The 18,646-nt window shown below is 39.6% G+C and overlaps 1 protein-coding gene and 1 long non-coding RNA gene across 3 annotated transcripts in view; both read left to right on the top strand.

Annotated features, from left to right (window-relative positions):
- Positions 1-18,646, top strand: part of NUDT9 (nudix hydrolase 9) — a 45,265-nt gene that overhangs the window by 22,650 nt on the left and 3,969 nt on the right. For both annotated transcript variants that reach the window (XM_064369039.1, XM_064369040.1), the window contains exons 5-7: positions 3,074-3,185; positions 11,249-11,395; positions 13,463-13,547. In XM_064369039.1, coding sequence (XP_064225109.1) covers positions 3,074-3,185; positions 11,249-11,395; positions 13,463-13,547 — 344 coding nt within the window. The remainder of the gene's footprint in view (positions 1-3,073; positions 3,186-11,248; positions 11,396-13,462; positions 13,548-18,646) is intronic.
- Positions 13,556-18,644, top strand: LOC135271580 (uncharacterized). The gene is made up of 3 exons (XR_010339705.1): positions 13,556-15,285; positions 15,593-17,132; positions 17,179-18,644. It is a non-coding gene; the product is annotated as an uncharacterized LOC135271580 (long non-coding RNA).

Consider the following 18,646-nt stretch of genomic DNA (forward strand, 5'->3'; position numbering starts at 1 on the left):
GGCTCAAGCAGTCTTCCAACTAGAATCTACCGAAGTGTTAGGATTATAGTTATGAGCCACCACCACAGAACATTTTCATTATCACAAAAAGTTCTGTTACACAGTGCTGACTTAAATGCTTTATGAAAATATATAACAAATATTTTCAAAAATGATTTTCTCTTTTTTTCCCCTTCTCTACAAATATGCTCATCGAGAAATCCAGGGAATATAAGATACATGGAATATAAGGCTGGGTGTGGTGGCTCATGCCTGTAATCCCAGCACGTTGGGAGGCCAAGGTGGGCGGATCATGAGGTCAGGAGTTCGAGACCAGCCTGGCCAACATGGTGAAACCCTGTCTCTACTAAAAATACAAAAATAAGCTGGGTGTGGTGGAAGATGCCTGTAATTCTAGCTACTCAGGAGGCTCAGGCAGGAGAATCACTTGAAACTGGAAGGTGGAGGTTGCAGTGAGCCACCAAGATTGCATGACTGCACTCAAGCCTGGGCAACAAGAGTGAAACTCCATCTCAAAGAAAAAAAGAAAAAAGAACATAGATTCTGGAACCAGATTGCCCAGGTTCAAAGTTTTGTTTATACCCTTGTTAACACTACAGTCTTGGGCAAGTTACCTAACTTTTCTGTGCCTCATTTTCTGTATCTGTAAAATAAAGATAACAAAACAACTATTTTATAAAGGGTTGTTTTGAGGCTTACATGGATAAATACATTAAAACACTTAAAACAGTGCTATATATATAATAAATGCTAACTAAATGGCTTTTAGAAAATAAAAATAAAATCCATCCTGTCTTCATTCTCACTGTCTCTGCCTTCCATCCTGTTCCCATCATCTTTTACCTGGATCATAGTAGTAGCCTCCCAGCTGGTCTTCTTGAGTCCAGTCTTGCTTTCCTCCACACCAGCATGCATGCTTTTGTCAAAGTGAGTTAGCTTTTTAAAATACAAGTTGGTTGTTGCTTTACCCTGCTTATAAACATTCTCTGGCTCTCTAAGTAGATAAATTAGATGAATCTTGTCATATAAGCCCTTGGCCCACTTCTGTGGCCTATCTTTTCCCTCACTGATGCCCATGGTGCTAGACCCCATATGAACATTCAGTTTCTTGAACACATTATTTTATTTTATGACTTTGTTTCTTGCTCATGTATTCCTCTGTCTGGCATTTTAAAAGCAGATGTGCCCTCTTGTACTAATTATTATTTCATTTCTATTTAATATACTCATCCAGTTGTCACCCTTCTTATAATTTAGAGGCATTACTAGACTATAAGTTCTTTCATGGGAGGAATTAGATATGGTAGATGTGGTAGTCAGCTACTATATAAGGAAATTTGGAAATTCATATCCAAAGTAATATTTCATTGGGTTTCATCCAGAGTAATGATTAGATCGTAGACTTTCTTTTTTGGTTTAGCATTGGGAGTCTTTTTTTTTTTTTTTTTTTTTCTGAAAAGATCATTAGGACAATTCTTGAAATTGGGCTGGAGGTTGATATAGAGGTGAGAAAGGGAAAGGGGAGATTTATTAATATCACCATCTCTGGGAAAGAGGGTGTGGTTAGAAAAAGTGTATTCTGAAATTAACATTGCCTTGATACTTTTTATAAAACCCATAAGCAATTCAATTAAAATATAAAATAAAAGGATAGAGTTATTTTTTGTTGTTGCTGTGTATCAAATTAGAGGGCATAAAGATTGAGAAGCTTGGCCAGGTGTGGTGGCTTATACCTGTAATCACAGCACTTTGGGAGGCCGAGGTGGGAGGATGGTTTGAGGCCAGGAGTTCAAGACCAGCTGGGTATCATAGCAGGAGACCCTATCTCTACTAAAAAGCAAAAAAAAATTAGCTGGGCATGGTGGCCTACACCTGTAGTCCTGGTACTCAGGAGGCTGAGGCAGGAGAATTGCTTGAGCCCAGGAGTTTAAGGTTACAGTGAACTATGATTGCACCACTGTACTCCAGCCTTGGTGATAAAGCAAGACCCTGTCCCTTAAAAAAAAAAAGTACTACTTTGACACCAGCTAAACTATGTCATGTAATCTGCTTTTCTGTTAACACAGGGTGAACTGTTAAAAGCAAATCTTTTTTTTTTTTGAGATGGAATCTCACTCTGTCACCCAGCCTGGAATGCAATGGTGTGTTCTTGGCCCACTGCAACCTCCACCTCCCAGGTTCAAGTGATTCTCCTGCCTCAGCCTCCCGAGTACCTGGGACTACAGGCACCCACCATCATGCTTGGCTAATTTTCGTATTTTTAGTAGAAATGGGGTTTCACCATGTTGACCAGGCTGGTTTTGAACTCCTGGCCTCAGGTGATCCGCCCACCTCGGCCTCCCAAAGTGCTGGGATTACAGGCATGAGCCACTGCGCCCAGCCAAAAGCAAATCCTACCAGGCTGTTTTCACTACCAGTAATTTTATTTATTTTTCTTTTTTGAGATAGGCTCTTTATCTGTCACCCAAGCTGGAGTTGATCTTAGCTCAGTGCAACCTCAAACTCCTGGGCTCAAGCGACCCTTCTGCCTCAGTCTCCCAAGTAGGTAGGATTATAGGTGCATGCCACCACATCCAGCTAGTTTTTTTTATTATTTTTTATAGAGATTGGATCTTGCTTTGTTGCCCAGGCTGGTCTCGAACTCCTGGGCTCAAGCAATTCTCCCGAAGTGTTGAGATTACAAACATAAGCCACTGTGCCTGGCAACTACCAGTAATTTTTAAAAAAGGATTTGTAAAATTATTTTTTAAAAAAACTTTGGTAATCTTTTCTTCAAATTCTATTCTGCTACTTCTTTTGTTAGTACTTTAAGTAGTGAAAATTGTTTGTATCCTGAATTTCATTACTGATAATATAGTATCTTTTAGGTAATGTAGACATTTGTCTTGGTTTTAACAGTGATGAATATAGAATATTTCTAATATAAAACAGTTTTTAATAAAACTAGCTGATTTGAGATAAATTTATATATACTCTGTTTTAAAGAAAAATGACTTTATAACTTTGCCTCAAGTTTGAGATAGAACCTTAGTTTTGTTGTAAATCAGTTATGATTTTACATTACTATTCACAGATGGAAAAGAGATAGCAGTGGAAATAAAATCATACATCCTGTTTCTGGGAAACACATCTTACAGTTTGTTGCAATAAAAAGGAAAGACTGTGGAGAATGGGCAATCCCAGGGGTAAGCATTACAATAAAATAAGTGTTTATGTTCTTTTTAGTTGCTTTACTTGCTACAGGGTTACGGTTTGTGGATCTTTTCTATTCCATTTTCCTCTGTTCCTTCCCACTTCAATTAGTAATTCTTTTGTTTTTCATCCCTGCATGAAGTGTCATTGTCAGGAACAAGTTTAGGATAATCCAAGCTGTTAGAATCTGCGTCTAATTCTGACACCCTTGGGAAAGAACTTGGGCTTTGACGTTACTTGGAGGGCTGTGTTCTGGCCTTTCCACTTGCAACTGAGCGATAGGGAGTTGATGCCCTCATTTTTAAAATACAGATAGCTACTTCACAGGATTATTAGAGATCACACACAAATAAGCACTCATTATGTTGGGTCCCATCTCAGAATTTAACCTCCACTTCAAGCCCAAGGTAGTATTTTTAAGCACTTTTTGGTTGAATTCTGGTAACTTTTGACAACATGTAAAAATTAGCTTTTGTTATTTACTGTTCCTTGTCGTTTAAATAGTTTCTATAATGTCATCAAGACAACTATACTTTTGTTGGCTTGTAGTTTGAATTTATGGCAGCGTTATATTTGAAGTGGCCTTTCATTTTTTATTTATTTTTGAGACAGAGTCTCACTCTCTCGCCCAGGCTGGAGTACATGGGTGCGATCTTGGCTCATTGCAACCTTTGCCTCCTGGGTTCATGCAGTTCTCGTGCCTCAGCCTCCCGACATAGCTGGGATTACAGGCGTGTGCCACCATGCCTGGCTAATTTTTGTAATTTTAGTAGAGACGGAGTTTCGCTATGTTGTCCAGGCTGGTCTCGAACTCCTGGCCTCAAGCAATCTTCCTGCCTTGGTGCCTCCCAAAGTGCTGGGTTTACAGGTGTGAGCCACCACGCCTAGCCTGAAGTGGCCTTTTAAAATGTGTATGTGTGTGGTAGAGGGTTTTATATTTTATACCATATTGTGAAATGGAGATAGTTTGATATGAGGATGACTCTATAAACATACAGTTATCTGCAAGAATGTTTTCTTTTTTTTTTTTTTTTTTTAATTGCATTTTAGGTTTTGGGGTACATGTGAAAAACATGCAAAGTTGTTGCATAGGTGCATTCATGGCAGTGTGATTTGCTGCCTCCCTCCCCCTCACCCATATCTGGCATTTCTCCCCATGCTATCCCTCCCCAACTCCCTCCCCGCTGTCCCCCCCACTCCCCCGCAACAGACCCCCGTGTATAGTGCTCCCCTCCCTGTGTCCATGTGTTCTCCTTGTTCAACACCCTCCTATGAGTGAGAACATGTGGTGTTTGGTTTTGTGTTCTTGTGTCAGTTTGCTGAGAATGATGGTTTCCAGGTTCATCCATGTCCCTACAAAGGACACGAACTCCTCATTTTTAATGGCTGCATAATATTCCATGGTGTATATGTGCCACATTTTTCCTGTCCAGTCTATCATCGATGGGCATTTGGGTTGGTTCCAGGTCTTTGCTATTGTAAACTGTGCTGCAATGAACATTCGTGTGCATGTGTCCTTATAGTAGAACGATTTATAGTCCTTTGGATATATGCCCAGTAACGGGATTGCTGGGTCAAATGGAATTTCTATTTCTAGGTCCTTGAGGAATCGCCACACTGTTTTCCACAGTGGTTTAACTAATTTACACTCCCACCAACAGTGTAAAAGTGTTCCTATTTCTCCACATCCTCTCCAGCATCTATTTTCTCCAGATTTTTTAATGATCGCCATTCTAACTGGCGTGAGATGGTATCTCAATGTAGTTTTGATTTGCATTTCTCTAATGACCAGTGATGATGAGCATTTTTTCATATGTTTGTTGGCCTCTTGTATGTCTTCTTTTGTAAAGTATCTGTTCATGTCCTTCGCCCATTTTTGAATGGGCTTGTTTGTTTTTTTCTTGTGAATCTTTTTTAGCTCGTTGTAAATTCTGGATATCAGCCCTTTGTCAGATGGGTAGGCTGCAAAAATTTTTTCCCATTCTGTTGGTTGCCGATTCACTCTATTGACTGTTTCTTTTGCCATGCAGAAGCTGTGGAGTTTGATTAGGTCCCATTTGTCTATTTTGGCTTTTGTTGCCAATGCTTTTGGTGTTTTGGTCATAAAGTCCTTGCCTACGCCTATGTCCTGAATGGTTTTGCCTAGGTTTCCTTCTAGTGTTTTTATGGTGTTAGGCCTTATGTTTAAGTCTTTAATCCATCTGGAGTCAATTTTAGTGTAAGGTGTCAGGAAGGGGTCGAGTTTCTGCTTTCTGCATATGGTTAGCCAGTTTTCCCAACACCACTTATTGAACAGGGAATCCTTTCCCCATTGCTTGTTTTTATCAGATTTGTCAAAGATCGGGTGGTTGTAGATATGTTGTTTTGCCTCCGACGCCTCTGTTCTGTTCCATTGGTCTATATCTCTGTTTTGGTACCAGTACCATGCTGTTTTGATTACCGTAGCCTTGTAGTAGAGTTTGAAGTCTGGTAGTGTGATGCCTCCTGCTTCGTTCTTTTTGCTTAGAATTGACTTGGCTATGCGGGCTCTCTTTTGGTTCCATATGAAGTTTAAGGTGGTTTTTTCCAGTTCTGTGAAGAAGGTCATTGGTAGCTTGATGGGGATAGCGTTGAATCTGTAAATTACTTTGGGCAGTATGGCCGTTTTCACGATATTAATTCTTCCTAACCATGAACATGGAATGTTTCTCCATCTGTTTGTGTCCTCTCTTATTTCGTTGAGCAGTGGTTTGTAGTTCTCCTTGAAGAGGTCCTTTACGTTCCTTGTTAGTTGTATTCCTAGGTATTTTATTCTCTTTGTAGCAATTGTGAATGGCAGTTCGTTCTTGATTTGGCTCTCTTTAAGTCTATTATTGGTGTATAGGAATGCTTGTGATTTTTGCACATTGATTTTGTATCCTGAGACTTTGCTGAAGTTGCTTATCAGTTTCAGGAGATTTTGGGCTGAGATGATAGGGTCTTCTAGATATACAATCATGTCGTCTGCAAATAGAGACAATTTGACTTCCTCCTTTCCTAATTGAATACCCTTTATTTCTTTTTCTTGTCTGATTGCTCTGGCTAGAACTTCCAGTACTATATTGAACAGGAGTGGTGAGAGAGGGCATCCTTGTCTAGTGCCCGATTTCAAAGGGAATGCTTCCAGTTTTTGCCCATTCAGTATGATATTGGCTGTTGGTTTGTCATAAATAGCTTTTATTATTTTGAGGTACGTTCCGTTGATACCTAGTTTATTGAGAGTTTTTAGCATAAAGGGCTGTTGAATTTTGTCGTAGGCCTTCTCTGCATCAATTGAGATAATCATGTGGTTTTTGTCTTTGGTTCTGTTTATGTGGTGAATTACATTTATAGACTTGCGTATATTGAACCAGCCTTGCATCCCTGGGATGAATCCTACTTGATCATGGTGGATAAGCTTTTTGATGTGCTGTTGCAATCGGCTTGCCAGTATTTTATTGAAGATTTTTGCATCTATGTTCATCATGGATATTGGCCTGTAATTTTCTTTTCTTGTTGAGTCTCTGCCGGGTTTTGGTATTAGGATGATGTTGGTCTCATAAAATGATTTGGGAAGGATTCCTTCTTTTTGGATTATTTGAAATAGTTTCAGAAGGAATGGTACCAGTTCCTCTTTGTATGTCTGGTAGAATTTGGCTGTGAACCCATCTGGACCTGGGCTTTTTTTGGGTGGTAGGCTCTTAATTGCTGCCTCGACTTCAGACCTTGTTATTGGTCTATTCAGGGTTTCGACTTCTTCCTGGTTTAGGCTTGGGAGGAGGCAACTGTCCAGGAATTTATCCATTTCTTCCAGGTTTTCTAGTTTATGTGCATAGAGTTGTTTGTAATAATCTCTGATGATGGTTTGAATTTCTCTGGCATCTGTGATGATATCCCCTTTATCATTTTTTACTGCATCTATTTGGTTATTCTCTCTTTTCTTTTTTATTAGTCTGGCTAGTGGTCTGTCTATTTTGTTGATCTTTTCAAAAAACCAGCTCCTGGATTTATTGATTTTTTTGAAGGGTTTTTCGTGTCTCTATCTCCTTCAATTCTGCTTTGATCTTAGTTATTTCTTGTCTTCTGCTAGGTTTTGAGTTTTTTTGATCTTGCTCCTCTAGCTCTTTCAATTTTGACGATAGAGTGTCAATTTTAGATCTCTCCTTTCTTCTCATGTGGGCACCTATTGCTATATATTTTCCTCTAGAGACTGCTTTAAATGTGTCCCAGAGATTCTGGTATGTGGTGTCTTTGTTCTCGTTGGTTTCGAAGAACATCTTTATTTCTGCCTTCATTTCATTGTTTATCCAGTCAACATTCAGGAGAAAGTTGTTCAATTTCCATGAGGCTGTGCGGTTCTGGGTTGGCTTCTGAATTCTGAGTTCTAACTTGATTGCACTGTGGTCTGAGAGACTGTTTGTTATGGTTTCCGTTCTTTTGCATTTGCTGAGGAGTGATTTACTTCCAATTATGTGGTCAATTTTAGAGTAGGTGTGATGTGATGCTGAGAAGAATGTATATTCTGTGGATTTGGGGTAGAGAGTTCTGCAAATGTCTATTCGGTTTGCTTGTTCCAGGTCTGAGTTCAAGTCCTGGATATCCTTGTTAATTTTCTGTCTCGTTGATCTGTCTAATATTGACAATGGGGTGTTGAAGTCTCCCACTATTATTGTGTGGGAGTCTAGGTCTCTTTGTAAATCTTTAAGAACTTGCCTTATGTATCTAGGTGCTCCTGTATTAGGTGCATATATATTTAGGATCGTTAGCTCTTCTTGTTGCATTGATCCTTTTACCATTATGTAATGTCCTTCTTTGTCTCTTTTGATCTTTGTTGCTTTAAAGTCTATTTTATCGGAGATGAGAATTGCAACTCCTGCTTTTTTTTGCTCTCCGTTTGCTTGGTAAATCTTCCTCCATCCCTTTATTTTGAGCCTTTGTGTATCCTTGCTTGTGAGGTGGGTTTCCTGGATACAGCACACTGATGGGTTTTGGCTTTTTATCCAATTTGCCAATCTGTGTCTTTTGATTGGGGCATTTAGTCCATTTACATTTAGGGTTAATATTGTTATGTGTGAATTTGATCCTGTCATTTTGTTGCTAGCTGGATGTTTTTCCCATTGGTTGATGCAGATTCTTCATTGTGTTGATGCTCTTTACCATTTCGTGCATTTTTGGAGTGGCTGGTACTGGTTGTTTTTTTCTATGTGTAGTGCCTCCTTCAGGAGCTCTTGTAAAGCTGGTCTGGTGGTGATGAAATCTCTGAGTGCTTGCTTGTTCTCAAAGGATTTTATTTTTCCTTCACTTATGAAGCTTAGTTTGGCTGGATATGAAATTCTGGGTTGAAAGTTCTTTTCTTTAAGGATGTTGAATATTGGCCCCCACTCCCTTCTGGCCTGTAGGGTTTCTGCTGAGAGATCTGCTGTAAGTCTGATGGGCTTCCCTTTGTGGGTAACCCGACCTTTCTCTCTGGCTGCCCTTAGTATTTTCTCCTTCATTTCAACCCTGGCGAATCTGATGATTATGTGCCTTGGGGTTGCTCTTCTAGAGGAATATCTTTGTGGTGTTCTCTGTATTTCCTGGACTTGAATATTGGCCTGCCTTGCTAGGTTGGGGAAGTTTTCCTGGATAATATCCTGAAGAGTATTTTCCAGCTTGGATGCATTCTCTTTGTCACATTCAGGTACACCTATCAAACGTAGATTAGGTCTTTTCACATAGTCCCATATTTCTTGTTGACTCTGTTCATTCCTTTTTACCCTGTTTTCTCTAATCTTGCCTTCTCGTTTTATTTCATTGAGTTGATCTTCGACCTCTGATATCCTTTCTTCTGCTTGGTCAATTCGGCTGTTGAAACTTGTGCATGCTTCGCGAAGTTCTCGTGTTGTGTTTTTCAGCTCCATCAATTCGTTCATATTCCTCTCTAAGTTGTCCATTCTCGTTAACATTTCGTCAAGTCTTTTTTCAAGGTTCTTAGTTTCTTTGCATTGGGTTAGAACATGTTCTTTTAGCTCACGGAAGTTTCTTATTATCCACTTTCTGAAAGCTGATTCTGTCATTTCATCACGCTCATTCTCCATCCAGTCTTGTTCCCTTGCTGGTGAGGAGTTGTGCTCCCTTGTAGGAGGAGAGGTGTTCTGGTTTTGGGTGTTTTCATCCTTTTTGCGCTGGTTTCTTCCCATCTTTGTGGATTTATCCACCTATCGACTTTGTAGTTGCTGTCTTTCTGATTTTGGTAATTTTAAGTCTGTAGTAGCTGAACTCATAAACCCCCTTTTCTTCCCCCTAGGTGGTCTGTCCCAGGGAATTAGGGCGTTATGATTTTCCGCTGTTGCAATGGTTTTCCCTGCCCACAAGGTGGCAGCCTAGTCACACTCAGCCTGCAGAGGCTTCGTTGAGCTGCTGTGGGCAAATTGTCCTGGGAACTGCAGGGTGTTTCCCGGTGGGTGACGCCCCTCCTCCACAGAGCTGGACCGTCCTGTATTCAGCCGTGTTTCCGGAGGCGTCCTCTTTGCCCAGGAAACTCTTGGGTTGAGTCCCTGCCTCAGCTCCCCTTGCTGGCCCAGAGGGGATCAGGTCTCGCTCACTCTGCACAAGGGGCCGCTGCTCCCTGCCTCGGGTGCAGGCAGAGCAGCCGCACCAGTCCAACCAGCGGCGCTGGCAACCCTTGGAGCTTCGCCACCTGTGAATCTCCTGGTCTGTGGGCAGTAAAAATCTGCTGCCCTGTGAGCCGCTGCATCTGCCAAAGCAGCGGCTCTGAGATTCGTGGCGCGCCCTTGCCCGGGAGTGTCCTGGCTTGAATCCCTGCTTCAGCTCCCCTTGCTGGCTCAGAGGTGATTCAGTCTCTCTCGCTCTGTACGTGGATCCGCCGCCCCCCCACCTCAGGGCGTAGGCCGAGCGGCGCGCCGCTCCGCTCAAACCAGCGGCGCTGGTGACCCGTGCGGCTCCTCCTCCTGTTAATCCCCTGGTCTGTGGTCAGTAAAAATCTGTCTGGAAATGCGGCGTCCACTCACCCTCTGCGCCTTCTTTCGGAGCTGCGATCCCGACTTCCTCCTAATCGGCCATCTTGAAAACCTCTGCAAGAATGTTTTCTTCTTTGTAGAATAAAAATTGAATGGAAATAAGGATCTCAACTGACTGATAAAAGTTTAGGCTAATTTCTATGAGCTAAATAGTCAAACTTCACTCAGGTTGAAAGCAGTAACGTAATAATGATTTCACCATAGGATCTTATATTTTTATTGTTGTTTGAAATTCTTATTAGGGAACTGCTGTAATTCATACCATTTTGGCAGTTATTTATCTAATCAATCTATTTTTAGTATCTTCCTTTTGTCAGCTAATATTTTAGACATTGAGGATGCAACAGAGCAACATAAACAAATATCTGTCTTTTGGTGCTCACATTCCAGTCAGGGAGACAGATAATATAAGATATATGTTAAATATATTGCATGTTAGAAGGAAAGAAGTACTAAGAAAGAAAGAAACAAATGCAAGGTAGGGGACTAGGAAATGTTTGACAGTTTGCAATTTTAGACAGGGCAGTTAGAAAAGACCTCCCTGAGGAGGTGACATTTAGATAACTATCTGAAGGAAATGAATTAGTGAACCATGCAGATATCTAGAGAAAAGCATCTTGGTGCAAAGGCGCTCAGGTGGCAGCATGTTAGGCGTGTTCTGGGAACATTGAGGAGAGGTCAGTGTGGCTGGAATGGAATGAACAATGGGGGAAGAATCAATTGCTGTATTCTTTCTTGCCTCCAGCCTTTTTTCCTTAGTTTGAATTTGGCAAGAACCAGGAAATTGGTTTGATTGGCTCAGTTTGCCATAGGCTAACCTTAGATCAATCAAGGCCAATCACTGTGGCCAAATACATGAGGTATCCTTATTGGCTCCTTCTACTAGCAACAGATGGTTTAGAGAGCAGCGTGTCACAGAGAAATGGGGATCGCTATTATAGGCAGATTGAATAATAAATGTTAACTCTACCACTCAGTAAATATTTATTGAACAAATCAAAACTGATCCCTTTTTCCAAATTTTTAAATGTGACTCCTAGGGCATGGTAGATCCAGGAGAGAAGATTAGCGCTACACTGAAAAGAGAATTTGGTGAGGAAGCTCTCAACTCCTTACAGAAAACCAGTGCTGAAAAGAGAGAAATAGAGGAAAAATTGCACAAACTCTTCAGCCAAGACCATCTAGTGGTAAGAAATAGTGTTTCCTAGGAGGGATTTAGTTCTGTAGATTGATGAAAATGACTTAGAAGTTGACCTGGAAATCTAGTAGGTCCTTCTCTAAATACAGTGGGAATACTTGTATATTTAAAATATATTCACAAAAACAGGTTATAGATTTTCACTATGAACAGGTTTCTATTTAAAGTTTTATAGCTCAACTTTGGGCTATATAGGCTAAAATGATCTATATTCAGGTCATTTATATCATTTATTATAATAACTTTTTCCTTCTTAGTTATTCTTTTTTCTTTTTCTTTTTCTTTTCTTTTTTCTTTTTTTTGAGATGGAGTCTCCCTCTGTCACCCAGACTGGATTGCAGTGGCACCATCTCAGCATCTCAGTTTACTGCTATCTCCACCTTCCAGGTTTGTGATCTTCTGCCTCAGCCTGTGGAGTAGCTGGGGTTACAGGCACCCACCATCACTTCTGGCTAATTTTTGTATTTTTAATAGAGACGGGGCTTCACTGTGTTGGCTAGGCTGGTCTTGAACTCTTGACTTCAAGTGATCTGCCTTCCTGGGCCTCCCAAAGTGCTGAGATTACAGGCATGAGCCACTGCACCCTGCCTATAAACTATTTTCTTACATATTGAGTACCCATCCAACAGGAAACCTTTTGTACATGCATGAATTCAACTATGTCTGAAAGAACAGTTACATTTTAAATTATGTCATACAGAGATTTTTCTGGTCGATAACCATTTAAGTCTCATGTCTATTTTGTCCATATACCCTCTGTGATTTTTATTTTTATTTGAGACAGGGTTTTGCTCTGTTGTTCAGGCTGGAGTGCAGTGATATGATCATGGCTCACTGCAGTCTCAACCTCTTGGGCTCTTGTGATCCTCCCATCTCAGCCTTCTGGGTAGCTGGGACCACAGGCACACACCACCATACTGGGCTAATTTTTTTTTTCTTTCTTTTTTTTTGTAGAGATGGGGTTTTACTATGTTGCCCAGGCTGGTCTTGAACTCCTGGGCTCAGGTGATCCACCCACCTTGACCTCCCAAAGAGCTGGTATTACAGGCGTGAGCCTGGTCTCTGGACTTTAAAAACAATACCGTACAAGGTATATGCACTCTAGTAATAAGAAAATAATAGATTTTTTTTTCTTTTTTGCCAGTTTTTATTTGGATTGCTTGTTTTCTTTTCAGAATTGGAATTTATTTATGTTGTCCAGATTTTTTTGAGTTAACGTTTGTGTTAGATGACTAGATTCAAACATTTTAATGTATTAATAGCTTAAGTAGTAATCTTTAGTTTTACTTATAGATCTTCTTTAATTAGAAGAATCTACCTTTGTATTTCAGAAACTATAACCACAGAAAAAAATACTTAAATTATAGACTCTTTAAAAAAATCATATTGCCCAAATCTGACTGTTTTCAAATTCTGAAATTAGAGTCTGAGGTGTTGAGGATTTCATTACTTTTAAAGCTGCGTCAAAAGAGAATATTGTTCTCTGGGAAATTTAACAAGCACAGGAAGCACTACATTCAAAGTTCTATAATATTTACATTTCTTCTTCTTTTTTTTTTTTTTTGAGACAGATTCTTGCTCCGTTTCCCAAGCTGAAGTGTTGTGGTATAATCTTGGCTCACTGCAACCTCTGCCTCCTGGGTTTAAGCAATTCTCTTGTCTCAGCTTCCCAAGTATTTGGAACTACAGGCGCCTGCCACCACTCCTGGCTAATTGTTCTGTATTTTTAGTAGAGATGAGGTTTCACCTTATTGGTCAGCCTGATCTTGAACTCCTGACCTCAGGTGATCCACCTGCCTTGGCTTCCCAAAGTGCTGGGATTACAGGTGTGAGCCACTGCGCCCAGCCAATAATTACACTTCTTAAAAAACTTTTTGATAGAAACACATAGCGTAAAATTTACTTTCTAAACTGTTGAATGTACAGCTCAGTAGCATTAAGTATGTTCATGTTGTGCAACAGGATATTAACATTTCTGATGCTAGTGAAGGTCACATGCTCTGCTGCACTCGTTACACCTTGGACTTTTAAAAAATCTGCTTTCTTTTGAAAACAGATATATAAGGGATATGTTGATGATCCTCGAAACACCGATAATGCATGGATGGAGACAGAAGCTGTGAACTACCATGACGAAACAGGTAACTTTATATTTATTAAACGGACTAGGATTAAAGGATCAATTTAAACCAGTAGCCCACTAGGACATGATTAAATCTGGACTATTTTAGCATCTTAAACCAATTAACTACTGATTGTAGGATTGTAGTTATAGGAAAGCAAAATTGGTTATATTAAAGGACTACATAGGAGAAATCTTCAGAAATGTTATCACTGGTGACTAAATTTTCTTTAATCCACTGGTAACATTTGAAATTAAGGTTGAAATTGTGGGCTAAAATGATATGTTCTAAAGATGTTAGATTATTTATTATGATTCCTTTTTTTTTTTTTGTAAAACAAAAGGAACTGGGCTTTGGTTAGGAAGTATGGCAATGATAAAGAAAATGGGATTTATATCTTATTGTTTGAAATATTTTCATAATAATCTTGGATTGTTAAAATGCGAAGTAGTAACAAAAAATTCCAAGTAGTGAAACAATTTTAAATGAATGTTCTTTCTGGTACATGGAATTTAAAATTTTATAAGGAGGGTCAAATCTTTTATTACAGAAGGAGAAAGGAAAACAATTGCTCTCTTAAAAATTAATTTGATCTTAATGTATACATTGAATAGTTCCCTTGAAACATATTTTATTGCTAAATTGGATTTGTTTTTATTTGTAGCATAAAAGTGGGGCACCATGCTATAGAAATGAAATGAATGTTCCACTCATGGCTCTTTCTGAGTTGTGTAACCTTGTACAAATCACTTGTTCTCTTGGACTCAGTTTTTTCACTTATAAAATGGGCTAGAAATAGAAGATCTGTCATTTTTATATTCTGTGCTTTTGCTTGTTGAACCTGGTGAAAATTCCTGGCACCATTTTTCATTCCTTCTGTATTTCCACTAAGGTTTATTACAAGAGTTTACCCTTCTAGTATTGAAAACTTAGAAGAAATATGCAGATGCAACTTAGAAGTAGGTCTGTACAACTTCAGTACTGATAAATTTGTTAACTACTTATTTCTGGAGTTAAAAACAATGACTGACCATCCAGAGGTCAATTATAGAGTTTATGGGTTGTTTACTATTTTTACCATACCTTTTTCTCTCTTTAAACTTAAAAAAAATTGTTTTGATAATTCCAAAATCTCTGCCATATTTGAGTTTGGTTCTAATGCTTGCTTTGTTTCGTTAGGCTATGTTTTTTGCCTTGTAGCATGATTTGTAGTCCCCCACACCTTCTTTTTTTGTCTTTTTTTGAGATGGAATCTTGCTCTGTCGCCCAGAGTGGAGTGCAGTGGCACAATCTTGGGTCACTGCAACCTCCACTTTTCAGGTTCAAGCAATTCTTCTGCCTCAGACTCCCAAATATCTGGTACGACATACAGGGTACACCATCATGCCTGGCTAATTTTTGTATTTTTGCAAAATCATTTGTCCTCTTGAATTCAGTTTTTTCACTTATAAAATGGGCTAAAACTAGAAGATCTATCATTTCTATATTCTGTGCTTTTGCTTGTTGAACTTGGGAGAAATTCCGTGCACCATTTATATTTCCATTCCTTCTACCATTTTTAGTAGAGGTGGGGTTTCACCATGTTGGCCCAGACTGGTTTCGAACTCCTTACCTCTCAGGTAATCCACCCACCTTGGCCTCCAGAAGTGCTGGGATGACAGGCATGAGCCACTGCACCTGGCTGTAGTGCTTTTTTGAAAACTGACCATGATGTATTTAGTAAAAGGAACTAAGGCAAATAGTTCTTTAGTTTGAGGTTTTTTTTTTTTTTTTTTGAGGCGGAGTTTCGCTCTTGTTACCCAGGCTGGAGTGCAATGGCGCGATCACGGCTCACCGCAACCTCCGCCTCCTGGGTTCAGGCAATTCTCCTGCCTCAGCCTCCTGAGTAGCTGGGATTACAGGCACGCGCCACCATGCCCAGCTAATTTTTTGTATTAGTAGAGACGGGGTTTCACCATGTTGACCAGGACGGTCTCGATCTCTTGACCTCGTGATCCACCCGCCTCGGCCTCCCAAAGTGCTGGGATTACAGGCTTGAGCCACCGCGCCCGGCCTAGTTTGAGGTTTTATGTTTATCTGGCTCGGAGTTAGGTTGTGTTTTTTGTTTGTTGTAGCTGTAGGTATCAGAGGCTAAAATTTCCTCTAGTTTTGGATTTCCCTGGAGACTTCTTAAATAAGGTCTGAAGCATACCCTTCTTTCAGTTGTCTTCCCCTTTTATTAAACAGGAGCCCCGTTGATAGATACGGTGGTAAATTCTAGAGGAAGGGGAATCACAGGAGAATACATGGTTAGATGTCAGTCTTTTAGTGAGCCTGTGGCCCTGGGCTGTGACCTTCATAAGTGCTTCTCAGCTTCCCTCCTTCCTCCCCTATCCTTAGGAGAGACAGTACATCCAGCAGGGGCTGGAGTTGGGTATTTCCTTTCCCTCAGGTTGGTTAGGGCTTGGTAAAATAGTTTTCCTTGAGGGCAGAGTGATCTGGATGTATTTCAAAATGGTTACCTTTCCCCCTCTCCATGTTGGAAGAGAGAGAGGATTTTTCTCCAGTCTTCACCCTGAGAACTTGGTGGCTTTCTTGGAGGTAAAACTCACTGAAATGTAGGCCCACTTTGTACTGGTATGGTTGCGCCTCTAGGAGATTTTATCTTTCAAGCTAGTCCGAAGGTCAGCTTTCAGCAGTTAGTCAATTACCCTTTAAATATTCCTACTGGGTGCTGACTCCAGTGGTAGGTTTCTCTCCCTGGTAAGTTATGATTCTCTGTATTTGCCTGTCTCTCCAGTTTTTGGCATGGCAGTGTGCTCTGTGACCTCAGTTTTCTGATGGATCTAAGGAGGGTTGTTGATCTTCAGCTTGTTCAGCTTTTTTGTTGTTGTGAGGATGGATGGGACTGATCACTTTCAGTCTCTTTACATGTCAGGCCACAGGCCTCTTTAAACTTAAAATTTTGTTTTATATAATTTATTAGGTGACTAGAGTAGGGAGTAAAAGAACCTTTTGGACATTATTAATTCTGATAAGGAACATGATACTTGAATTGAACTTTTGAATTTAGATTTACTTTTTAGTTCTGTTTCTTCACTGATGGTTGGATATTGTAGTTGCAATGAGGATTGCACAAAGAACCATATGGTTTTAGCACTGGAATTTAGAAACCGGTTTGCTAAAATATTAGAGTAATTCTTTTCGTCTAAGAAGTAGCTTTATTATTTTATTATTATAAAGGTAAAGGTAAGGTACACTTATTGAAAGGTACTTAGATAGATCTATCATCTTTACATTATCAATAGATGATATAAAGAGGAAAAATGTAAAAAACACCAGTTATTTCATAACCCAAGGATAATTACTGTTAGTTAACATTTTGGTATATCTTCTTTAAGATATCATATAGCTTTTTTTTTTTTTTTTTTAAATAAAATGAGCTTATACTCTGCATTCTGTTTTATTGCTTGAGGGTTTTTTTTTTTTTTTTTTGAGACAGAGTCTCATTCTGTTGCCCAGGCTGAGTGCAGTGCAGTGGGATGATCTCAGCTCACTGCAACCTCCACCTCCTGGGTTCAGGTGATTCTTTTGCCTCAGCTTCCTAAGTAGCTGGAACTACAGGTGCATGCCACCATGCCCTCAGCTTCCTAAGTAGCTGGAACTACAGGTGCATGCCACCATGCCCAGCTAATTTTTTGTATTTTTAGTTGAGATGAGGTTTCACCATGTTGGCCAGGTTGGTCTCAAACTTCTGATCTCAGGTGGTCTTCCTGCCTCAGCCTCCCAAAGTGCTGGGATTACAGGCGTGAGCCACAGTGCCTGGCCAAGTTTTTCAGTTAGAAATATTTTGTGATCCACTGGGCATGGTGGGTTTTAGTAGAAACCCTGTCTCTACTAAAAGCACAAAAAAATTAGCCTGGCATGGTGGTGGGCGGCAGTAATCCTAGCTACTCGGGAGGCTGAAGCAGGAGAATCAGTTGAATTTGGGAGGCAGAGGTTGCAGTAAGCCGTGATCGCACCACTGCACTCCAGCCTGGTCGACAAGAACAAGACTCCATCTCAAAAAATATACAATAAAAATAAAATATTTAAGTAATGTTGCTTTGACTACTTTAATAGGCTTGTCTCTATTTCCTTAGAATAAATTCTTCAAAGTGAAATTACTGGATTGCTTATTGTATCTTCAGTGCCTAGTACAGAGTTTGGTACACAAGATGTACTCTGATATTTATGGAATGAATGCATATCAAAGAACACTTACTTTTTAAAAGCTCTTGAAAAACATTGTCAAATTTCCTACAGAAATATGCCACTTATATTCTCAACAGTGATTGGGAGCACTTATTTTTTATTTTTTTGATAATTTTAATTTTAATTTCAATTTTTTTTTTTGAGATGAAGTCTTACCCTGTCACCAGGCTGGAGTGCAGTGGTGTGATCTTGGCTCACTGCACCCTCCGCCTCATGAGTTAAAGTGATTATCCTGCCTCGGCCTCCCAAGTAACTGGGACTACAGGCATGTGCCACCACTCCTGGCTAATTTTTGTATTTTTAGTAGAGATGAAGTTTCACTATGTTGGCCAGGCTGGTCTCAAACTCCTGACCTCAGGTGATCCACCTGCTTTGGCCTCCCAAAGTACTCTATTACATATTTTAATAAATCTATTTATAAATACTTATGTTTACTAAAATATTTTAAATTAAATACCTAAACATACTTTATGGTGTTTGGTTTGGTGTTATGCTTAGAAAACTCTTCTTAAAAAGGAGTCACCAATAATTTGTTTTATTTTTTTACATTCAAATCTCTAATCCCTCTGGGATTGATTTTGATGTAAGGTTTCATATTCATATAATATCTCTTTTTGAAGGATAATCTTACTTTTTAGAGAAAAGCCTTTGTATTTTGTGTTTACCTAAAATTTAGGGACTTGGTTAAAATTTGGGCATTTTGGAATAGTCTAGTTTTTTTTTTTCTTTTATTCATTCTGCTGACCGGGTATAGAATAATGTAGTTTTTAATTCACTTTGCCAGCTAGTACAATGATGACTTAAGATTATTTTAAGTAAGAACGCTTGATGACATAAATATGCTAAAACAAAAGTGAATTTTTCTTCGTGATGATTTTTCTTTG

This window comes from Aotus nancymaae, unplaced genomic scaffold (assembly GCF_030222135.1).
Source record: "Aotus nancymaae isolate 86718 unplaced genomic scaffold, 86718_ANA_hifiasm-v0.15.2.pri h1tg000006l, whole genome shotgun sequence".
NCBI classification, from domain to species: Eukaryota; Metazoa; Chordata; class Mammalia; order Primates; family Aotidae; genus Aotus; species Aotus nancymaae.